Here is a 25493-nt window from a genome sequence, read left to right as displayed (position 1 = left end):
TACAAGCTACACAACAGAAAAACTAACCTATCCAATCTAATCATGACAAGTGTCATTACTAATGTAACTAATAAACCTACTCTTATGTACAAATGACATGCTATTCTGTACATCTAATACAAAATCATTTATTTACGCGGTAAGTAGCTTAAGTAGTAGTAATTGAACAATAGCTGTAACTGAACAATTGCATTTTGTGCTTCAAACTAGCTTTAGTTTCTAATAATATGGTTATTGAACTCCTTTTCCTCTCCCTTGTGTGTGTGTTTGTTTCTCAAAAAAAAAAAAAAAAAAAAACCCCTGATATGGTTATTACAAATTTCATTACACAAGCTTACAAATTTTTCTTTTAAAAAAAAAAAGAGTCTTACGAATGGTGTATTTTCGGTTGAAAACAAAACAAAAAAGTAATGTAAAAATCTATTACGAGTTTTTTTTAGAGAGAAAAGGATAGTAGACTTTATTCAATTAAATCACTTTGTACAGTGGGGAAGAAGAAAGAGGGGCATTCTTCTAACCAAACAATGGCCTCCTCATTCTCTTTTGCAGCACTAGCTAAAGCTAATGTAGCACGATTACATCGCAAAGGTATACTATGAAAAGATATAAAAGAAAAACTATCTCTAATTAAACTAATGTCTTTAATGATCCAAGCAGCTTCTAAACAATAGATTCTATTTGAATTCAAGAGGTCCATAAGTTCCGCAAAGTTGCATTCCATCATCACGTTATAGAAACTAGTATTTTGACAAAACAAAAGAGCCAATCTCATTACTGTAGCTGCTGTATAGAGGGAGTTTAGATTCTTCTATAGACGATGACATGATGCCACTAAAACTTCACCCTTATTGTTCCTTAAAAGAAAACCAAAACCCACAGAGGTGTTCTTCTTCGATTGGGAAATTGCTAGATTGAGTTTATGGATTGTAGGGGTGTGAAGAAAACCCACCAACCTGCCAAACCCGACCCGACCCGCCGGGTTGGGTCGGTTTTTAAGGCTTGGTGGGTTGGGTTGGGTTACGAAAAAAAAATTTTATGGCAGGTTGGGTTGGGTCTGGGTCATAAAATTACAAACCCGCCAAACCCAACCCGACCCACCCATATTTAATATATATTTAAAATATATTTTTATATTTAATATATTTTTTTAAATCAATTGTAGGGAACTTTTATATATATATATATATATATATTATATTTAATAATTTAAAAAAAAACAGTTGTAGAGTTGTATTTCCTCAGTTCCTCCTACTAATACTAATTTAATATATATATATATATATAATATTATATAATTAATAAATTTTTTTAAATAGCTAATTCTTCCTATCCTATATAAAAGCCAATTAGTTCACACAAATTCTAATAAATTACTATTGTTGTTTAGTCATTAGTGTTGTTTGCCTTTAAGGAGTTACATTGATACTAATCTTTAGGTTTTTTTTAATATTTTAATATTTTTTATACTTAATTTAATAATAATAATAAAAAAATTTCAAATTCATGGGTTCAACCCGACCCAACCCGACCCATGTGGGTTGGACTTATGTGATGGGTTGGGTTGGGTTGAGTTTTTTTTGACCCATCATGGTGGGTTGGGTCAAAAAATCCCCTCAACCTGACCCAACCCGACCCATGCACACCCCTAATGGATTGAATCAGAATTTGGTGGCTGCCACTTCATTTTCTGCACTTCAGTAACCTGGTTTTGTTTTTGCTGCACTTCCATGAATTCTAACTTGTAAAGTTCAGCCCGAGCCCATAAATCCTTAGATGAAGCAGTTTTATTCTCAAATATTAGCTTGTTTCTGCAGTTTCAAATCATCCAACATGCAATACAAAGAGTGTCAAAATCTGCAGAATTCAAGTTTTTTAAGGCAGCCTCCATTGCAGCAATAAAACTGATCAGTTGTGGTAGCTGAAGACCATTCCAGAACTGAGTTTGCAACCAAACAGATTGTGCATCAATAAGACTATATCCATTTATAGATATAGTATTTTTTTTTTCTTCTTATAATTGATTTTCTCCATTTAAACTGGAAACAACAATCACTCTTATTTATTTATTTATTAATTTCTAGAAAAGAGCACAATACACGCCGTAATGCATGATTTCGATCACTTTATCACATTAAGTGGATTTACATTTTACATGCTAGAGACAATACATTTGGACAATCCATCCAACTCCTTAACGAATATTTCCATAGCTGGAGCTGGCAAGCAAATTGGAACCACAATCCCATCCTTTCCCATACCGTTCTTAGAAGGAATAAACGGGCAAATCACACTAGGTATAGCCCTGATCCCACCTTTGGCTGCCCCACCATAAATTGGTTTGCCCACCCAAAACCTACCTCTATAAACCCAGCACGTGTCAAATCCGACATAAGGAAGGTCCTCACCACAGTGAAGTGGGGCCTACCACTAATGACTAACATATCAACCGATGACTGCATGTACTCCTCATCTTATTCTTCGCTTTCTTCACCAATTCCAAAGCATAACCCAATGGTTTCTTACATAATTTCTCTGTAGTTGTAACCCGCAGGCAATGCAAAGCTGTTACCGTAATAACTGATTGGTAATTCAGGGTTAAATTTTGCACATGCATTGATTGTGAAAATAATGCAGACCTCCTCGTCTGGGTCAAGTTGGATCGCTATGGTGTGACAATGCCAGAGATAGGCTGTGAGTAACTCAAATGTAGAGCATTGGCTTAAGTGGTGTGGCAAAAATCTTAGTGGGTTCGAAGAAGAAGGAGCGGTGGGACATGTTATCGAGTGGGATAATGATGCCTTTAGTGTCAGACACTTCGTCATACTCGCAATGTGTGTATGTCACACGCGGTGGGTCACACGCGTCAAGGAGATGTCTCTGCCATACCGGTTGAATGGATGGGGAACTTGCACCGCGCACTACCTCGCCTACGGCCATCATGAATTGGAGAAGTCCGACTCCGTCGCTTATGATGTGGTTAAGACCTATGGCTAAGATGAATCCACCGCACTTGAGACGCATAACCTCTTAGGGCAAATCAACACAATGTTATGGTATTGATGTATTTTTGTTTATACTTGTGCAGATATGAGATTGGTGGCAAAAAGACATTTTTTGTGGCACTACTTGAACTTAGTTTCATTTTTGTAATGTATGGAAGACATCATTTATCTATATATTGTTGTAATTACTTTGTGAACAACTAATTTCAATGATTTTAATAGTATAGTGGTTCTTTATTTGTTTTTTAGATTGTATGGATGTTTGTTTATGGATGTGGTTGGGAATGAATGGATGTGGTTGGAAATGAACAGGTTAATGTAATGGCAAGTAAATGTAAATAACACAAATAAAAAAAAAAGTGGTGACGAAAAGTTTTGTCACCAGTATCTAACTTTAAGCAAAAATTGGTGATGAAATAATTCGTCACCTAAACTATTGGAATTAATATATATATATATATATATATATATACACACACACACAATTGGTAATGGAATATTTCATCACCTTATATAGTCAAATAAAAAAATTACAAATTAAAAATCATTGATGACAAATTTGTTTCGTCTTTAAAAATCATATTTCGTGACAAAAATATTAGGTGACGAATTGTGACGAATACTATTTCATCACCATATATCTTCGGCGACAAAATAATGACATATTGTGACGATAAGTGTTGTCACCATAGCCCACTTTTGTTGTAGTGTAATTATTAGGACCAGTGAGAGTGTTCGAGGATCAGATCGTAGGATTGACACAAGGATAGTAGAACCTATAATTATAATTCATAATATATGTAAAAGAAACATTGAACTAAAGTAATTTTGACACAAATTAGTATAAAAAGTCAATTGTCAAGTTGTCCTGTCGTAGACAAGAAAGTAGGTTTTTTTTTTTAACAAGGTGAAAGTACTCAATTTTTTTTTTAATTTTTTTTATGAGAGTAAAAGTACTAATGGGCAATCATCCAAAAAATTGTTTTCTTGTTACAATCATCCAACAACTTAGATGTTGTATGAGTTCTTTAACCAAATATGCACCTGAATATGCAATAATGGGCAATTAAGGATCCCTCCAGAGTCAGGAACTTCAAAAAGGAGCTCCTCCCAGCATGGAAATGGCGGTCGTTGAGGTGCATCACCAAACTGTTCAAGTGTAACTTCAGCATCAGCCTCAATGAACATGATACTCTCACCAGTACATTCTACTACAAGCTTTCGGCCAGGTCCTTCCCTAATCCTACCAGCAAGTGTTTTTGCAAGTGCCTCTCTAATGACTCTCACAGGGTCTCTACCTTGCATTGACGGATCATATTTATAGAATTGTATGAATGGAATTTGAAATCAAAGGCTCTCTTGGTCATCAATATCAGAAAGTTGTTTGAATTCATGGGGCGTGGGTTTAGCTTGGGACAACTAGTTCTAGTTTGCACCTTCTTACTGTGAACACTAGAGAGGTGGCTGGTGGTGCCATATATGACAAGAAGAAAGGTGGTTTGATGAGAGTATATAAGAATAATAATAATAAAAAATTTTCAATGGTTGTTGTAGTAGTATGAGTTATGATGTTTTTCGAAGTCGAATTTATAGCAAGCAAGTGAAGGATAATTACAACGTACTTTCACCTTTTAATAGAGAGAAATAACAATTGTGTCTATCGGAGACTGATCGAGAGTGATCTACAGTCCAAAATGAACATGTGGATGTAAAGATAGAATTTCTGTTTGGGAATTGATCAATCACTGTTGAAGGTGAAAAATGATGAGAAAATACACCATACATCGGATGCATGTTTCCTTCTTCTCACATAGAGGCGAATTTCACGTGTGGTGTCCACCTACATGTGAGAGGGAGGAAACAAGAAGGTATTTGGTATTAAATGATACAATGTCAGCAGTATCAAGGAGAAAATGAGCATTTGCCCCTTTCGCTAAAACTTTTCAGCAAAATGCTCTATATCTAAAACTATTTAGGGAAATGCCCCTATTTTGAAACTCAATTTTCTAAAAATCGAGTTTCAATTTAAAACTTGACTTTTAGACAATTGAGTTATAGTGAACTAAAAATTTATTTATTTATTTTTTTCAAGAACTTGAGTTCATGTAACTGGAGTTCCACGTGAAGTACTTGAGTTCCATGAACTTGAGTTCCATGAACTTGAGTTCTATGTGAAGTACTTGAGTTCCTTGAAAAAATTCAAGTGGAACTTGAGTTCCATGAAATCAAGTACTTTACATGGAACTCGAGTTCCAAAAAAAAAAAAATTTTCAGTCCACGTTCGCTATAATTCAATGCTCCAAAAACGAGTTTTACATTTGAAACTCGATTTTTAGAAAATCGAGTTTCAAAACAGGGGTATTTTCCTAATTAGTTTTAAAAATTGGGCATTTTGCTGAAAAGTTTGTGAGAAAGGGGTAAAAGCCCATTTTGGCCGTAGTATCAAAGTCCAGTAAGTGAGAGACATGTTAGTAAAAAATAACTATTCCACTAATAAATGAAAGACATGTGTTAGTGAGTAGTTATTTTTACATATATATATATATCTATTATTTATTGAGTTTTGATACGGATGACATGGTATCATTTAATACAAAATACTTTTTTGGGAAGAATCATGAATCTGATGCATGGTGTACCACCTCGAAAATGACAAACAAAAGTACAAAGGGCAGGGAGCATGAGAGGATGGCATGCATTTTCACTTATATCCCATTCAACAGTTATTTATTATTGTATTTTTGTTTTATTTTTTAGTAGTCAAAATTTTACTTGGAATTCTCATTTAATTTTTTCTAGCTTGGATTGCACACTCCCCAAATTTTATGGTTTCCCTTGTGATCTGGTGGTGCAGAATATCCTAATAACATGACAACCATATATGCCAGTATCTATCATGAAGCAGTTTAAACTTGATGAAAAGTTCAATACCTTTTTTTTGGGGGGCGGGGGGTAAAATATATATATGCAGTAATGGCAGCATAAGATATAATACATGCATATTGCCTATATTTTCATTCATTCGTCGCATTTTTAGCTTCTCACATAGTCACTCTTAGCTCTGAATGTGCATATTGCCTATCTTCATTCAGTCATCGCACTGGGTATCTCATGCTCTTGCTCGCTGGTCACAACAGTCATTGGTAAATGACCTTTGTTAATGGATGTCTTTGTAAGCGTTTTGAAAACTTTAAAAGGGTCTAACCTTAATTAAGAAATACCAAAAACTAATAAAAATTTGAATTTCAAGTTGAAATTAACTCCACTCCTTATAAAAACTAGGGCGGTGTCACAATGTGTGCAAATACACATTGCCTAAATCAAAACAAACAAAGAGAAAGGTGCCTGGCCACTTGGTTTTTAGTAAATACAAATTATTTAATTTTTTATGCATCAATTGATTATGCTCTTAAATACAAGTAGTATTAAAATATAATTTATAATTTATTTCCTTTTGTATGGCCCATCACAACTTTATAAATTTTCAATTGTTACATTAATTTGATTGTCTAATTCTTTAAAAAAGAAAAAAGAAAAATACTGCGTCTAAATTAAGTTTGGATTAAATGAAACCGTTAAGGTTCATCCAAACTTCAAAAACCTTTGCACAATTTTATTTTAATCCAAATCTTAAAAAGCCAAAATGAAGCAAAAAAGAGTTTGTAGAAATAAAGTGTATTAGGGCCAAACTAAAAGGGGTAAGTTGTAATTACTTTTGAGTTCTGCTGTGTATATATATTTGAAGGGTCTAGTTATGGCATGCATTAGTATACTATTTTAATAATTTTTTTATAGAAATTTGAAAAAGTTGTCAAAAAAGTTAGTCATTTTTTTTTTTTTTTTCATTTTTTCATAAAATGGTGTACACATTTGCAGCAGTGGAGCTAAATAGCTATATAGCTATTTTAGCTCCACCAAAACACAAAAAACCACCATCCAGCAGTAGAGCTAAATCTATTTTTTTTTATAACTTTATTGTTACAATGCACATCTATAAATAGACGTGCATTGTAGCTGAGAGCTAAAAAAAAAAAAAAAAAAAAAATTATTCTAGTCGGGATTAAAATAATACAACTTGCTTCTTCTTTTTTTTTTTTTTTTTTTTTTTTTTTTTTTTTTTTTTTTTTTTTCGTTCTTTTATCACACTGTGCCTCTCTCTCTCTCTCTCATTCACTCTCATCTCATCTGAAGCTCATCTCTCTCAAGCTCACTCTCTCAATGTCACTCTCTCAGACCCACGCCGTCCCAAGTTGTTGTCTGCCTTAGACCCACGCCGTCCCAAGCTGCCGATCAACCTCAGACCCACGCCGCCGATTCTCCATTTGCCTCAGACCCACGGGTAGAGCGATGAGATCGAAGTTGAGAGACAGATGTAGCGTAATCAGAAACCAAAGCATCGACGAGGATGTTGACAACATGGGTAGCATCGACGTGTGGGTTTGTCTCCGATTTGTGTTGGGTTTGTCTCCGGTTGGTGATTTTGTTTGGTCTAGATTGAGGATTTGGGTTTATTTTTTTATTTTTGCTGTGGACTGGTGGTGGTGGTGGTGGGTGTTTGTGCAGTGTTGGGTGTGGGTTGCTATGTTTGGCTACCAAGAAACTCTAAGAAAATCTAGGGAGTTTGTGTGGATATATTATTTTATTGTAATAGATATATTATTTTATTGTGTTGAAAGCTAAAATAGATCTACTGTTGAAGCATGTGAGTAGGTAAAATAGATAAAGTAACTTTTTATGGTGCCAAATAGTTATATTTTTAACTTTACTGTTGTGGATGCTCTAATAATGTATACCCTAAGGCCATGCATTAGTAAAACCTATATTTGAAATAGAGTTCTGTTGTATTAAAGCTCCCTCGTTGTTCTTGTCACAAGCCCTCTTTAATTTCTGCACTTTTTGACCTTAGTTACATATCATTACATGAAGGCAATCATATTTGTTTGTCCGTACAAATACTGCCAGGCACAGGTTTAAAGGCAAAGAGTAAAAATGAAAATGTTTGTTCCTAAATTTCCGTTCGTGGTCGTGCTGCAAGAATCAAATGTAGTTAGTATAGAAAATGGAAAATGAGTCTTCACATAGCTCACAACAAATATTAAATAATGTAATATTTATCTCATATATATATATATATATATAGCGAAATGTTATGTCCACAATACTTTCACAACAAATTCTATATAACAGATTGTTATTGGTGAGATGAAAAAGTAATTTTAATGGTAGGTTCAAATTAGAAATAACAACAACTAACCATCTATAATTTGTTGTAAAAATATTATGGACGTAGTACTTTTCATATATATATATATATATAGGGGCAGTTCCACTTGAAATCCCGAGGGTTCAAATGAACCCCCTGAATTGGACCAAAAAAATATTTTTATAATATTTTTATCTTATTTTTCCTGTTTTGGCACTTAAAATAAAAACTTGAACACCATAACCTTAAGCCCAATTGAAATAAACTTAAATATGATCATCTTAATTCTTTACAATATCTTGACCTTTTTAAACACAAAGAAAAATCTCAATAACAGACCAAGTTGATCTAAAATTTAGGAAAAAAATTTAATTAGCCCAACAACAAAACTAGAATTTGCTAATCTTAAACCTTAGAAAAAGCTCATTTAGATCTTAACAAATTTTAAATAAATAAATCAAATGGGAAATTAGTGGATGAATGATTGTTTGACTATGTACATTGAAATATATGTAGCTAATAGGATTGATAATGAAGGTATCATGCAACAATTTCAAAATATGAAATATTGTAGAAGACAATTGTAAAACTTTTTGCATTTAGATTTTGTTTTTTTGTGATGTCGATATATATAATTTATCTTTTGTTTAAAATTTTGTATAATTTATGTTTCTTATTGAATCCCCTAGAAAATAATCCTGTAGCCACCACTATGTGTGTGTGTATATATAAAGATAGAGAGAGATGCAACTTTTTTAATAACCATTTATGTGTAACAGTATTATTCTAAAAAATATTTATGTAAAATAGTGTCTGGTGTTTAATAAATAATGAGTCATATAAATCAAAACTTGACACCTTAATTATATATTAAAAAAAAAGTCAAAATTTGATAAGGATTTGTTGTAAAATTCACTTTTACACCCTCCAATAATATTGTGTCATGCACATCATAATATTACAAACAAGAGGTTAGATGTGGCCACACATGATTACACTTCCGTTATTAGAAAATTAAAACCTAATCTAGGGATGGAGGGAGACTTGGACAAGTGGCGCAATGGCCCCCACTAATTTTTTTGTCAAAAAAAAAAATATTAATATATATAAGTACCAATTTTAGCAATCTTGTTCTATAAAATTACACTTTGCTCCTCTTAACAATATCGTTGATTCTTTTAAGTGTATTACTATAACTACAACCTTTTATACAATATTTTTACAAACTATTGAGGTAGTAAATTCTTATTAGTTTGTATTTGGACCCATCACTTACATCACATTTTTACTTACTAATAATCACTCACCACATTAACAATTTGTAAAAAAGTTTGTAACTTTAGCATTTTTCCCATTTTAAAGGTTAGATCTAAAATCTAAAACAAAATAAACAAGCCCAAAAAATAACCTAACAACAAAAATTACCAATAGTAAAGCTAAAAACAATTAAACTCAATCAACTAATTTTACCAAAAACAAACAATCTGACACTTAAAAAATACAAATAAATAAATAAACCATTAGCTGTTAAGTAACAGAGTCAAAGGCTAGAGTTGCCACACGCAACTAACAGCAAAATTGTCCCCTCGACCTTAAGTCCTGGCTCTGTCCCAGACCTAATCCAAACTTCTTCCTCTGCAAGCTATTGAAGATCAGCTGGGTCGAGAAGCTTCCACCGATGACGTTGGAGTCTATAAAAGACGCCGGAGCTGCCATGGACATGGTGGTTCTAAGCCGAATCTTGAAGTTTTGGTATTAACCCAACATCCTTGTCCAATATTCCAAAGGATTACTTTAGCAAAGAAGCAAGTCTTTATGTAGAAATTGAAAATCTAAGTCAATCCAACATCCTTTCCTCAAAACAAAAGGAACCAGTACGCGATAAGAGAGAATAAATTAATTTCCTCCTTTAGCAAAAGAAAAGAAAATAATGTTTAAGTTTCCCTCATATCCAAAGCTTATATTGGTTGACAATGGTCTTTTCTTAAAACATCAAGAAAACACATCCATGGTGACTTCGGCATATATTCTAGACTCCAACGTCGCCCACAGCATCTCTGGCAGCGTGTATGGGTAACAGGTTGAAGGTTACTTTGGGTTTTAATTTTATTATTATCATATTAGCTAACGGTGGAAGTGTGATTGTGTGTGTGGCAGTAATCTACCTAATCTCTTGTTTTTAAAATTCTTATGTGGCACAATATCATCGCAGGGTGTAAAAGTGGACTTTTACACTACGTCTTATTAAATTTAATCTCTAAAAAAATGTGTAAAACATTTTGTATCTTCGAATTTCATTACACAAGTCTCACGAATTCTTCTTTAAAAAACTCTTAATTTTTTCTCAATATAAAAAACCACTCTTATTTATTTATTAAGTTTTAGAAAATAACCCAACACACGCAGTAATGCATGCTTTCGTTCACTTGATTACAGTGAGTGGATTTACATTTACAAGCTAGAGACAATAAACTTGGACAACCCATCCAACTCCTTAACGAATATTTCCATAGCTGGAGCTGGCAAGCAAATCGGAACAACAATCCCATTCTTCCCCATACCATTCTTGACGGGAATAAACGTGCAAATCACACCAGGTATAGCCCCGACCCCACCTTTGGCTGGCCCACCATAAATCGGTTTGCCCCACCCAAAATCTACCTTTTGAAACCCGGCACGTGTCAAATCCGACACAACGAAGGTCCTCACCACAGTGAAGTGGGGCCTACCCCTAATGACCAACATATCAGCCAATGACCGCATGTACTCCTCATTTACTTTATTCTTCGCTTTCTTCACCAATTCCAAAGCATAACCCAATGGTTTCTTACACAGTTTCTCTGCAGTCGTAACTGCCGCAGGCAATGCAAAGCTGTTGCCGTAATAACCGGTTGGTAATGGAGGGTTGAGTTTTGCAGATGCATTGACTGCGAAAATAACGCGGACCTCCTCGTCTGGGTCAGGTTGGATCGCTATGGTGCGACAACGCCAGAGATAAGCTATGAGTAACTCAAATGTAGAGCATTGACTTAAGTGGTGTGGCACAAATTTACGGAGGGTAGAAATCTCAGTGGGTCCGAAGAAGAAGAAGCGGTGGGACATGTCATCTAGTGGGATAATGGTGCCCTTAGTGTCCACCACTTCGTCGTACTCAGGATGCGAGTATGTCACACGTGGTGGGTCACGTGCATCAAGGAGATGTCTCTGCCATACAGGTAGAATGGATGGGGAGCTTGCACCACGCACAACCTCGCCTACGGCCATCATGAATTGGACAAGTCCGATTCCGTCGCTTATGGCGTGGTTAAGACCTATGGCAAAGATGAATCCACCGCACTTGAGACGCGTCACCTGTTCGGTCAAATCAACACAATGACATTATTGAAAAAGACATATCTACGATCAAGCGGCTATCAAAATTGAGATTTTACTAGGATCGGTGTGATCCTACATTTCAATTAAAAAAAATTAAAAAACCTATAATTATAATTCATAATATATTTTTAAAGAAACATTGAACAAAAGTAATTTTTACACAAATTAGTATAAAAAGCCAATTGTAAAGTTGTATTGTTGTAGACAAGAAAGTACTGAGAAAGTTGTTTCTTTTTTTTTTTTTACAAGGTGAAAGTACTCAAAAAAATTTTAATGAGAGTGAAAGTGATTAAGTAGAATTATAAAAAGAACAATACAAATGTGTGTGTATATATATATTTCTTTGTTAATCAAATGACAAAATTTGGCTACAAACTTAGTTGTAGCTAATTAATACAACTTCACTTAATATATTTTTATTTGACGTGAATTTTGACAAAGCCATCATTATATTATATTTTTTTTCTATATCCTTTATACTTGCAAAATTTCTATAAAAAAAAAAAAATCAATAGTTATGTCATTAATTAAATGTTTAAATTTTAAGTTTTTGTAATTTAAAATTATGAATAAATAATAATTTTATGGATCAAATAATAAACAACTTTCAATTGGCACGAACATAAAGAATATACAATCCAATGGTTGGATTTTTAAAATACGTAGCCATGTTGATTTTTTAGTGGAAATATGTAGGCATTAAGTACAACCAAGTTTGTAGCCAAATTTTATCTTTAACCAAATTAGTTGGTTTGTGGCTTTACACAACTATGTCCATTTCCATATTTTAAAAAATTAAATGTATATATATACACATTCACACACACACACATTGTAGTTGTTAACAAAAAATATTATTTATGAAAAAAAATCAAAAAACTATATAACTAAGTAATGGTAAATAAATTTATAATTAAAATTTATTTAAAGATATTAAAATATAATTTCATTAAAAGCTTTTAGTATTTGGTTGCTTATCCCAATAGATAGTGTATATTTTCAATTGTATTATGTTGCTTTATCCAATTCATTTAGTAATGTAATGAATACTCTATTACTCTACGCTTGAAGTTGTTTTGTTTCTAATTATTATAATTTTATAAATAGAGTTTCTTTTGGTTGTAACTATTTTTAAATTATAAACGTCTACTAAAAAATATATACCTGGATATGAAAAAAAAAAAAGTAAGAAGAATTAAAAGTTTGATCGAGTCTAAAAAAATTTCTCTGGATAAATTTGAATAAAAAAATTTAACTAGTAGTTTTGTGTCTAAAAATTGAAAAGAGTAGATTTGAAGTATGAAAAAAAAAATTATTTCAATATGTAAATATATTAAAGGGAAAATTACAACTTACCCGCATGCGGTTTGGTTAAAATTTAAGTTGTCTATCTATGGTTTAAAATTGGACACTTTACCTACCTAAGGTTGACCGAAATTTAAATTGCATACTTGTGATTTGAAATCCCATGATGCAAGTATTCCACTGGATTCTTTTTGATCTTATTTGATCTTGTACTTTTATGGTTTTTATGTTTTTGGAGGAAAGAGACATACAAATAGAGCAAAATTACATATTTAGTCTTGTTTTTAACAAAGATGGGATACAGAAATTTAACTGGATTAATCTCAGGTGGGTAAAGTATCAAATTTCAAACCACCGGTAGGTAACTTAAATTTCGACCAAACCACAGATAAGTAAGTTGTAATTTATTAAATGTCTCAATTTAATTTTTGCCTTCAACCCCAAAATGTGTGGAATTGCTCTGCATGACTAAAAGTTGCACCTAATAAAATAGTTATTTTAAATAGTTGTAACTAAGGAAATTCACTTTTAGCCAAAAAAAAAAAAAAAAAACTAAGAAAATTCACTAAGGGTACGTTTGGTACACTGAATGAAGATTACAACAGGAATTATAATATTTATTATTAAGAATAAAATGTGTTGTAATGTAATAACTAAACCTATTCATTAGTTTTGTTGTGAGTTGTAACATTAGAATGAAACTTAACATTTATTTTAGGAAATATTTTACTCATACAATTATATCTCCTTAAAAATTGTTATTTTTAAATTTAAGAGAGATATGTATTATTTTTTATGATTTTTTATTTTTATAATTATTAGATGTATATGGAAAGTTTTTTTATTTGGAAATATATTAAGTTTTGAAATTATTACACTCACTAAGGAACAACTAATACAACCTTTTACAGAAAAATATTTATTCCTCATTTTGAAGAATAGCTATTTATAAGAAATGATTATTTCTTGTAATAAAAACATAACCAAACTAAAGAATAACTAAACTATAAGAATAACTATTACATTACAACGCCTATTACAGTCTACCAAACATATCCTGACTAATAAATTTATGGTCTTTTTTCTTCTACTGACATGCTTTTTTTATACAACTTGTTGACTATGGATAGTGAATAATCACTTCCACATTGATCCATAACATTTTTTTTCAACATTCATATAGTTAATTGCTCCAACAAGTTACGACAGAAGTTGTATCTCTGACTTACTTTAAAAAGTTTCTTTTAAAATTGTCATGTGGTTTTTAGGCAAAAATGATATTCCCAATAATCGTGGGAAACTGTAACAGGCTGGGGAATTTGTTTTCTTGTTATAATCATCCAACGATTTAGATGTTATAGGAGTTCTTTAACCAAATATGTACCTGAATATGCAATAATGGGCAATTAAGGATCCCTCTAGAGCCAGGAACTTCAAAAAGGAGCTCCTCCCAGCATGGAAATGGTGGTTGAAGTGTATCACCAAACTGTTCAAGTGTAACATCAGCATCAGCCTCAATAAAGACGATACCCTCACCGGTACATTCTACTACAAGCTTTCGGCCAGGTCCTTCCCTAAGCCTACCAGCAAATGGGTAGTAAAACACAAGTGTCTTTGCAAGTGCCTCTCTAATGACTCTCACAGGGTCTCTACCTTTCATTGAGGGATCATATTTATAGAATTGTATGAATGGGATTTGAAATCGAAGGCCCTCTTGGTCATCAATATCAGAAAGTTGTTTGAATTCATGGGGTGTGGGCTTAGCTGGGACAACTAGTTCTGGCTTGCATCTTCTTACTATGAACACTAGAGAGGTGGCTTGTGGTGCCATGCCAAGAAGGGGGTTTGATGAGAGTATATAAGAATAATGAGGAAGTTTTCGGTGGTTATTGTTGTAGTGTGAGTTATGATGTTTTTCGAAGTAGAATTTATAGCGAGCAAGTGAAGGATAAATTTTAGGGTCATGCTAACGAATACCCATAGGACAATGGTTAACAATCTATTTTAGGAAAGTTTTGACACTGCATTTATGAGAAATGAAAAAAAGTTGTCAAAATATTAATTACTTTTTTTCTTTTTCCCATAAAAACTTTCTTTAAATGGATTGTTAACTTATGTCCTAAAAGAATCATAACATTTCTCTAAATTTTAACAACAAAAAAATGAAGGATAATTGCAACATACTTTCACCTTTTAATAGAGGAGACAATAATTGTGATTTTTTCTATCGGAGACAGATCGAGAGAGATCTACGGAACATGTGGATGTAAAGATACAATTTGCTTATTGATCAATCAATGTTGAAGGTGGAAAAAGAGAGATCTACAGTCCGAAGGCAACTCTCATTTGTTATTCAACAACTTCCATCCATTCCTTTTTAAGTAATGGCAAACAAAAGTATAATGGCGATGGAACATGAATGGATGGCATTCATTATCACTTAAATCCCACACAACAAGATATTTCTTAGTGTACTTTTGTTTTATTTTTTTAATGGTCAAAATTTTACTTAGAATTCTCATTTAATGATTTTCTAGTACGTACTACGTGTACGTAGAACAACCTTAAGATTTTTGTTAAACTCACGAAATGATTATTATAACACGATTTTTTTTGGACCATATAGTAACCATTGTGCATTTAAAACTTTAAAGTTTAACCTCAAAACCATAGCAAATTAAAGAGTTTAATATATAATTAATTATTTCTAAATGTTTTTTCTTATACACTCATTTTATGAAAAATAATAAATAATTATATAAAATTTGAACTTTTAACACTTTTCAATGGTAACATTATTTTTGTATTTTTTTTTTCTCGAATTATTATTTTTATATTTATATTTCTTTTATAATTTTTAATATAAAATTTCTTGATAAAATATTTTTTTCAATGAAGTTTGATGCATAAAAGATGTATATAAACAAAATATAGTTAAAATATAAGGATATATATATATATATATATATATAGGGTCTAAAGAGACTATTACTACTATAAACGAATTCACAATTTTTGTCACAATTCTCATTATGTAGTAGTCTATGATTGCTTATTTGTTATTTTCATATAAACTAGGATAGAGCCAGAAATCCAAGTTAGGGACTGAAGTATAAAAAGAAACTTACTATGAAACTCCAATTAGTATTACTAAATTCAGGAAGTCAATAGTATCCAAGGCTATTTCAATTGGCCAAGAAACAAAACATTTTTAGTACCAATTCAAACCATGTACTATTTCGAAGTTACTGCTACTTTATATATATATATATATATATATATAATCCCGTATAATCCCAATATATTAACCGAATATATAGTAATATAAAAATATATTATACTATGATTATATTATCTTTTAGTTATTATGGACCAATTTACATAATTATTTTTCACTTATATCTTACCATAATCCCAACCAGGCCCCATATGGATCCCACCCACCTAGAGCCACTTTTGTCTTGATATCATATGTTTTAACCGCCTCCATCCATTCCTTATCTTCCAGAGATAATTCACGTGGGAGTATGTTTCACGTTTTCTGCTAACAAACAACGCTAATATAAGAAAAACCAAAAAAAAAAGAAAAAAAGAAAAAAAAGACCGACACACACTTTTTTTTTTTTTTTGATAAACTGACAGACACACACAATTCAACCAATTCCGCTCGAAAAGTAACTATATATGGCCTTTCGGTACAAGCCAGTTTCGACAAACGGATCACGTGATTCAGGTTCTAAGACTTTCTTTTTGTTAATCCCAATCTAAACAAACAATGAGAAGGGGCCTCTCCATTTGGTTTTTAGTGAATACAAATTATTTAAGTTTTTATGAATCAATTAATTATGCTCTTAAATACTAGTATTAAAAATATACTATAATTTATAATTTTTTTTCCCTTTTGTATGGCCTCTCACAACTTTATAAATTTTCAATTGCTACATTCGATTGTCTGATTCTAAAAATACAGATTTAATTTTTTTTTTTTTTTATTTCCAAAGTTTGGATTAAATGAAACTGTTAGGGTTCATATATCCAAGCTTCAAAAACTTTTGCGCTATTTTATTTTAATCCAAATCTTAGGAAGTAAAAATGAAGCAAATAAAAAGTTTGTAGAAATAAAGTGTATTAGGGCCAAACTAAAACCAATAAGTTGTAATTACCATCTGAGTTTTGTAATGAGTGCTATGCATATGTGAGTAATTAATACTACAGACACAAAAAGTTTTATAAGCTGTTGTTGTGATAAATTTTTACTGTTTTTCATTTGGACCTAACATTAATATTATTTTTTTACTTACTAATAACTATTTATCATATCAACAATTTGTAAAATTGTTTGTGACTCTAGAGTTCTGCTGTATTAAAGCACTCTCGTTCTTCTCTTGTCACAAGCCCTCTTCAATTTCTGCAATTGTTGACCATAGTTACAGATCATTACATGAAGGCAATCATATTTTTTTTCCCATACAAATACTGCCAGTAGACACAGGTTTGAAGGCGCGCATGAGTAAAAACTTTCTAGCTTGGATTACACACTCTCCAAATTTTATGGTTTATCGCTTGTGATCTGGTGGTGCAGAATATCTCCTAATCACATGACATGATGACAATCATGCCAGTATCTATCACGATTCACGAAGCAGTTTAAACTTGATGAAAAGTTCGATACCTTTTTTTGGGTAAAATATATTTGCAGTAATGCATAAGATATAATACATGCGTATTTGCTATATTTTCATTCAGTCAATTGCATTTTTAGCTTCTCACACAGTCACGCTCAGCTCAGAACGTGCACATTGCCTATCTTCATTCAGTCATCGCACTGGGTATCTCACACTCTAGCATTCAAGTCACAACAGTCATTTGTAAACCAGTTTTGAGGACTTTAAAAGGGTCTAACCTTAATTAACAAATACCAAAAAACTAATAAAAATTTGAATTTAAAGTTGAAATTAACTACTTGTACTCCTTATAAAAACTAGGGCAGTGCTTATTACACCGTGTGTGCAAATACACACTGCCCAAATACACTAAAAATGTGACTTAAAGTTATGTTTTTAGTGTATTATTGCACTTTTATAGTGCAATAAATTTTTCCCTAAACACTAATCTACTACAATATAAAATTCAAACTCTACCAACTCTTGGTAAATTGGGCTCACAAGCTAGAGACAATAAACTTGGATTTCTTATCAGTAACTTGCTGGTCCTTCAACAAACAATCCAACTGCTTTACGAATCTTTCCATGGCTTGGACTGGCAGGGAAATTGGCACCATTATTCCATTCTCTCCTTTACTATTCTTACCAGGTATTTGAAAGCATGACACTCCGGGGATGGCCCCCACCTCACCCTTGGCTGGCCCACCATAAATCGATTTACCCCACCCATAGTCCACCCCTCCAAATCTGGCACGTGCCACACTCGACACAACGTATGACCCCACCCCATAGAAGTGGGGCCGACCCTTAATCACCATAAGATCAGAAACCGATTGCATGTACTCCTCTGTTACGTTGTCCTTCGCCTTCTTCACCAATTCCACAGCGTAACCCAATGGATTCTCACAAAGCTTCTCTGCAGTTGTGAGTGCCACAGAGAACGCAAAAACGTTGCCATAATAACCAGTGGGTAAAGGAGGGTTGAATTTATCACGTGCGTTGACAATACACAACACACGAACCACTTCATGGGGTTTTGTATGGAGAGCTATGGTTCGACAACGCCAGATGCAAGCGGTGAGCAACTCGAAGGTGGAGCATTGTTTCAAGTGATGTGGCATGAATCTCCTGAGTGCGGACACCTCAGTGGGGCCAAAGAAAATGGCACGGTGGGCCATGTTGTCAATAACTGGGATTGAAACAATGGTGTCCGCAACCATTTCGTCGTACTCTCGGTGTGTGCATGTCACATGAGGTGGATCCCTTGCTTGAAGGAGATGTCTCTGCCACACGGGTAAGATAGAGGGAGCACTTGCACCACGTGCCATCTCGCCCACTGCCATCATGAATTGCACCACTCCAGGGGCATCACTCATCGTGTGGTTGAGGCGAAGGGCGAAGATGAAACCATCACACTTGAGACGTGTCACCTGCCAATCATCACCGGGCAACATGATAATTGGTTTATGTAATTAATAAAGAATGATGCTAGAGATATATTATAATTGTACTACGTAACCTTTAAACGCATGTGCCACCAATTATAAAAGGGTAACTTTTTATATATCTTTCATTTGTCATGTTGTTTGACATCCATCAATCATATCTATTACTTGTAAAGGTTAACATTTTCCATCTTCAAGAGAACAAGGTACCAAAATACCAATAATTTTCCATCTATACGTATATATATGGACCTGAATGAGTAATAACGGGCAATGAATGATGCCCCTAGAGCCAGGAACATCGGCATTGGGAATGGAGGGTGAAGTGCATGACCAAACTGTTAGTAATATCAGCATTGGCCTCAATAAACATGACAGCCTCACCAATTTCTTTTCTACTACAAGCTTCCGGCCAAGCCCTTGCCTAAGCCTACCAGCAAATGGGTAGTAAAAAACTAGTGTTTGTGCAAGTGTCTAATGACTATCACAGGGTGATTAATATTAGAAAGTTGTTTGAATTTATGAGGTGTGGGCTTAGCTGGGACAACTAGTTTTGGTTTGCACCTTCTTATTGTGAACACTAGAGAGGTGGCTGGTGGTGCCATGCTGAGAAGAAAGGGGTTTAATGAGAGTATTAAAAATAATGAGGAAGTTTATGATGTTTTTCGAAGTAGAATTTATAATTTACCTAACCTGGATGAATAATTTCGCGTCTTTAGGATCAAAACAACATACGATGCCAACGACGTTTGTTTGTTTGTTTTTTTTGTTCAGCTTCTACTTTCTCACAAATTTAGTACTATAATGTATCATTAACGAATCAGTTAAAGTATAATAATTGCTTTTTGGTGTGTGGAGGAATGTGACAAACGGCATTGTTTTACATGAGGACAGTGACTACAAAAGCAAAACTTTGTCTTGATGGAATGCAAAGTCAGACCTAGCAGCAAAAAAAAAAACTTATAATAATAAAAAAAATTGTTCATACCCTAACGGACCCCTGTTTAAAGTCTCATTTTTGCTACTAAACATAATACTCTATATCTCTCTTTGCCTTGCACCAATATTTCACCTCTGCAGGGACGGACCTACAGTAGGGCAGGGGGGGGCCATTGCTCCCTCCCCCCCCCCCCCCCCCCCAAACAAAAAAAAAAAGCTAGTATATTCACCGTTGGATTATATTATTTTCGTATATTCTCCATACTTACAAATTAAAGATAATAAAAGATCAATAATCATGTCATGGTCAATCAATTGTTTAAATTCAAGTTTTTGTAATTTAAAATAATACATAAAATATGAGTTTATGGATCGAATGGTAAATAACATCCGATTGACATGAAAATTGACATGCATATTATGAACATATAAAACATGTAGCCCAATGGTGATTTTTTCAAAATATAAATTCAATAACAATTTATTTATTAGTGTAACATTGTTTAGAGTTAAACTAGATGTAATTTAAACTCATATATATATATATATATATATATAAAATAAGGTCTTAATAAAAATTAGGAATAGGTAAAAAAATAGGAAGACTAAGGTCAAATTCTTGTATAGTCATATTATTAGTTTCATTACCGAGGCTGATTCTTAGGCTACGGCAATTGGGCATCACCTAAGGCCCCTTATGAGAGAATGGCCCCAAAATTTTAGTTCGGCTGTACAACAAAATAAATTTAATCTTTTTTATAATTCAACAGTTGAATCATGATATTTAATTCTCTATGTAAAATATGTAAAATTAATCTTAATTTTGTTAGTATTAATTTATTGAATTACATGTTAAAGTCCTTTTTGTATGATAAGAGCATTGTAGCTCAATTAACAAAAAAGAGATATGTTTAAGTCTTTGTTTAGATATATTGACTGTATTGTGTAATTTTATTATTTATTGAAGTCATTATTGATTTTAATAAACTAGATTCTATTGTTCTACGCTTTAAGTTGAAGAGTCGTACTATCAATTTAAAAATAGATTTTAATAAAATTCAAATACATAAACTTAATTAGTAATCTTTCTTCTCAAACAGTAAGAAGAATAAATTTTAAATGTTAAATATATATAATATTTTTATTTTTAAAAAACACTACTTAAACTTTAAATTATATGTTGTTTTGATCCTAAACACGCAAAATTAATCATCCAGGTAAGGTAAATTATGACCCTACAATGATATATATGACTAGAATGAGCTGTATATGTACCTGAATAAGCAATAATGGGCAATTAAGGATCCCTACAGAGCCAGGAACATCAAAGAGGAGCTCCTCCCAACATGGAAATGGGGGTTGAAGTGAATCACCAAACTGTTCAAGTGTAACATCAGCATCAGCCTCAATAAAGATGATACCCTCACCAGTGCATTCTACTACAAGCTTTCGGCCAGTTCCTTCCCTAAGTCTACCAGCAAATGGGTAGTAAAACACAAGTGTTTTTGCAAGTGCCTCTCTAATGACTCTCACAGGGTCTCTACCTTTCATTAAGGGATCATATTTATAGAATTGTATGAGTGGGATTTGAAACCGAAGACCCTCTTGATCATCAATATCAGAAAGTTGTTTGAATTCGTGGGGTGTGGGCTTAGCAGGAGCAACCAGTTCTGGTTTACACCTTCGTACTTTGAACACTAGAGAGGTTGGTGTTGGTGCCATGCCAGCTAAGAAAGTTGTGGGGCTTAGACTTAGAGGTTGTACTGTGTATTGATTGATATTTCAAAGTAGAATTTATAGCAAGAGATGAAGAGAATTGCGATTTTCTTGCTCGTAGTGCTACCAATTACGTGCTCTTGAAATACCTATTATCTACTTCTTCAAAGAATAATGCACGGTCAACAGTTTTTTTTTTTATTTTTTTTTATTTTTATGGGACACGGTCAACGATTTAGTCAGGACTTTGTCAAACTATTTGGTGAAGACCCAACTAATCCAAATCCACACCGTTAACAACGGTTGTTTGCAATTGGCAATTTGCTACATTCAAGTCAAATTTTGTTCGCTCAATGATCCATCTCTGATTAATCCAAATTTCAATGTCGTCTCTTTTGACTATGTGACTTTTCCAAGTTCAGATGTTAGATTATTCCTTGACATATCTTCATTTTCTCTTTCGGTTTCCAAAAAATAAAAGTCTCTCATTTTCGCCAATTACAATGGGATTTTCAATTTTGAAGTGAGGGTTAAACATAAATCTGACCATTTTCATTACCGAGTTTTTTGAGAATCCCATTACTGAGTTTAATGGTGTCATGAGTAGTGGAGTAAATCTTTATCTCATTTAATATGTTAATCTCTAGTTAAAATTTCAACCGGGTAATATTAATAATAATAGGGTTTCAGATCTATTTCTTCTAGTATATAAAGGAAACCCTAAACCTGTTTTTAATAAGGCTTTTCAGAGAGAGAAGAGTGTACCTCCTTTATATCTAAGGTTTTGTACTTAAAAAACTCTCTTATATCTTCTACCGATGTTATTCCTTGAAGAATCTTAAGATTCGGTGTTGTAGAAGTTGCTACCTTATCTAGTCATCAAAGGTGCTGATGATCTAAACTTTCAAGGGTGGTCTTGAAGTCACAAAAATAAGAGTTTGTGTTGATAAACCTTTGAATGAGATCTCAAAGTCACAAGTGTGGGTGCTTGTATTGCAAAGGCCAAGAAAAGAAGTAGTCCGTGGACTCGGAGCTATCATGGGTTCGTGGTAATAAGTTCTACGTGTAGTAATAATAGGATGTTAGTGGTCTAAGTCTTATTGTAAACTTCAATTCTTTCTAGTAGATTTGCTTTTTACCTTGAGAATAGTTAGGTTAAATCCTCCCCAAGTTTTTTACCGGTTTGGTTTTCCTAGGTGATCATATCATTGTGTTCTTTATTTTTTTCGCTATTTTACATGATATGACTTTATTGTTTTAACCTAGATTTGAATAATAAACTTAAGTATTTACTTGATTAATTAATTAAGTTAAACAATCTAGTTTACAGGAATATAAAACATAATAAGTGGTCTCAGAGTGGATTAACCCTTTAGGTTATTGTACCTAGAGTTGATCCTTGATCCATGTTATCATGGATAATTTTAAATGTCTTACTATTTTTTATTGTGATGCTTTGAATAAAAAGGACACTATTGTCTCAATTGATCTTTTTGAGGCTTGTGAAAGGAATTTGCAAGATTTCAGTCTTTTTTAGAAGATTGGTCTAATCCCTCAAATACACTGCTTCTCATGGATTTTCACCTACAAAGCCGAAGACTCGTACTATATGGGTGAGAAAATATTCTCTAAGGTGAGTGTTGTTGACTTGTCCCTGATTTAATTCTTTCAATTATTTGTGGACATGTTTATTTTTAATTTTTGGTTGTTTTATTTTCTTAGGTTATTTTGATTATTCAAAAATCAAAAAACATTGAAAATTTTCAAAAAAACAAAAATATTTTATTTTGTGTCTTGTTTTATTTGTTTTGAGGATTACATGAGTTATAATATCTCTCTCTTGATTTAGAACGTGCTTAATATTGTGGAGAAACTTGAATAATATGTGTTATATAAGTGCTAAGCTAATTTTGATTTTGTGTGAGTATGTACTAGTTTGTACATGTACTCAAGCGTTAATAAAGAAATTGATATTCTTTGTTTGTGTACCCTCTATAGCTTAGTTAAGAATTGTCATGCATTACATTTGCATTTTTAATCATTTAACATAATGTGTGCTTTTAGTTTTGGTCATAATTTTTTTTTTTTGAAACCAAAAAGATTTTTATTTCTTTTGTATTACACATCATAAATGTGTAGTTGAGGTTGGCTTATAAAATTTACATTTCATGGTTGTGTATCTTATTTAACTTTGATAAGCTTATTTTTCTGCACTTTACTAGTTTTAGTTATGTAGTGCATGTTTGTGTGAGTGTTTATAGTTTTTTATCACATGTTCTTGATTTTATAGTCACATGCTTTTGATTTTAAAGAATAAAAAATCCTAAGAGAAAGACATAAATAACCATCTCACCACTGTTTACTAGCAAATCATGAACACCTTAGTGCATATTATAAGATTTTGTACTCGAGAAAGTGTAACACATGCATAAAAAGAAAATAAGATGTAACCTTAAATATATATATATATATATATATATATATATATTTATATATATATGCATTCGATAAGACACACATATATATATATATATGCATGATTGTAAGCTTGTTTTCTAAGAGATGTTGGAGTTATATGATGTAATTCTTTAGGTGATAGTCACTCTCAAATTTATGTGATGAATAATGTAGAAATTGTGCTTGATTACTATCTACAAATAACTCCACATGTATCTCGTGCTTTTACTAGTTGCACACACTTCACAAGTTATTCTTTACTAAGCATTGTAAATGAAATTGTGTGTGAATCTAGTTTGGCCATTCAAGATTATATATTTTATGATTTTGATACAAAATATGTTCAAGGGTTGAAAATTTTGGGGTAGGAGTTTGAAAATCTTTGTTTTGAAGTTCTAGGTTGAAAACTCATGTTTTTGAAAAACATTTAAACTCATTCTCATGCATTTCATTCATGAAATTCCTTGGTTTGACTAGTTTCTGCATAATCTTTTGCAGTTTTTCAAAAATTCAAATTTCTAGAATTTCGATCAATCGAATGTGATTTTTGACCGATCGAAAATCCCTTGATTTTTAATCATTGCTCTCGGCCTAGCTTGATTGCTATTCGATTAGTATCTGATTAATCAAATCTATTTTTTTAAGTTTTGGATCGATCGAATCTGTTTTTCGATCAATCGAAAATTTCCACCTTTTTGAAGCTTGCTTTTGCTTGACTCGATTGGTATTCGATCGTTGCTCGACCGATCGAAACTGAAAAATTTTCAATTTCTAAGTTTTTGACCAAATTGTTTTTCATGCATCAATTATGTTTAGGATTCACATGCATTGCATTGTTTTCTGTATCCATCTTACAGTTTTGCAGTTATATCTTTCATTGTTTTCATACATAACATGCAAATACTTTGCTAAGTTAGGTACTCAACTTGATTTAAAAATTGATTGATTAATTTTTGAGTTATGTACTTTTTAGTAGATGCTATTTTTATGTGTGAACTGTAGAAAATATTTTTCTTAAAAGATATGATATATAATCAATGTGCAAATATTTTTTCTCAAACACATTGCATGCATATATTTATGAGTCACATAGTATCAAGTTTGCATTTATTGAAAGAGACAATATTTTTTTTTTAAGTGTATCCTCAACTTATGTTTCTTTTAGTTTTTCCCCCTTTCTAAATTTTCCCCTAAACTATTTTTCCCAAAACATGTTTTGTTTTTCCTATTTTTATAGGGAGAGAAATTTTTTTTTTTAACCTTTGTTGTTCTTAGAAGGAGTTGTTACTCTTCATAGGGGGAGTTGCCTCTATTCTTTGTAGAGCTGGATTCATTTGTTTCCTTGATTCTCTATTTTTCCTTGACTTTTGTTGCGTATGTTTTCTGT

General features: G+C 32.5%; 2 protein-coding genes and 1 pseudogene across 2 annotated transcripts; all 3 read right to left on the bottom strand.

Annotated features, from left to right (window-relative positions):
- Window positions 1–1645: 1645 nt before the first annotated feature.
- On the bottom strand, window positions 1646–4479 carry LOC115961118 (annotated as a pseudogene).
- A 6076-nt stretch (window positions 4480–10555) lies between these two features.
- On the bottom strand, window positions 10556–14801 carry LOC115959195 (benzyl alcohol O-benzoyltransferase-like). The gene is made up of 2 exons (XM_031077511.1): window positions 14270–14801; window positions 10556–11556 (listed from the first exon to the last, which is right to left on the bottom strand). The coding sequence occupies exons 1-2, from the start codon at window positions 14714–14716 to the stop codon at window positions 10657–10659; spliced, it is 1347 nt and encodes a 448-aa protein (XP_030933371.1). The 5' UTR covers window positions 14717–14801; the 3' UTR covers window positions 10556–10656.
- Window positions 14802–17861: 3060 nt separating this feature from the next.
- LOC115962116 (benzyl alcohol O-benzoyltransferase-like) lies at window positions 17862–21682 on the bottom strand. Its single transcript, XM_031081000.1, has 2 exons — window positions 21209–21682; window positions 17862–18979 (listed from the first exon to the last, which is right to left on the bottom strand). Exons 1-2 carry the CDS (start codon window positions 21653–21655, stop codon window positions 18047–18049), a joined length of 1380 nt encoding a protein of 459 aa, XP_030936860.1. The 5' UTR covers window positions 21656–21682; the 3' UTR covers window positions 17862–18046.
- Between the last annotated feature and the right edge of the window lie 3811 nt (window positions 21683–25493).

Source organism: Quercus lobata, chromosome 9, assembly GCF_001633185.2.
Source record: "Quercus lobata isolate SW786 chromosome 9, ValleyOak3.0 Primary Assembly, whole genome shotgun sequence".
NCBI classification, from domain to species: Eukaryota; Viridiplantae; Streptophyta; class Magnoliopsida; order Fagales; family Fagaceae; genus Quercus; species Quercus lobata.
Note: the sequence above shows the minus strand (reverse complement) of the source record. Positions and strands in the feature narration are given on the sequence as shown.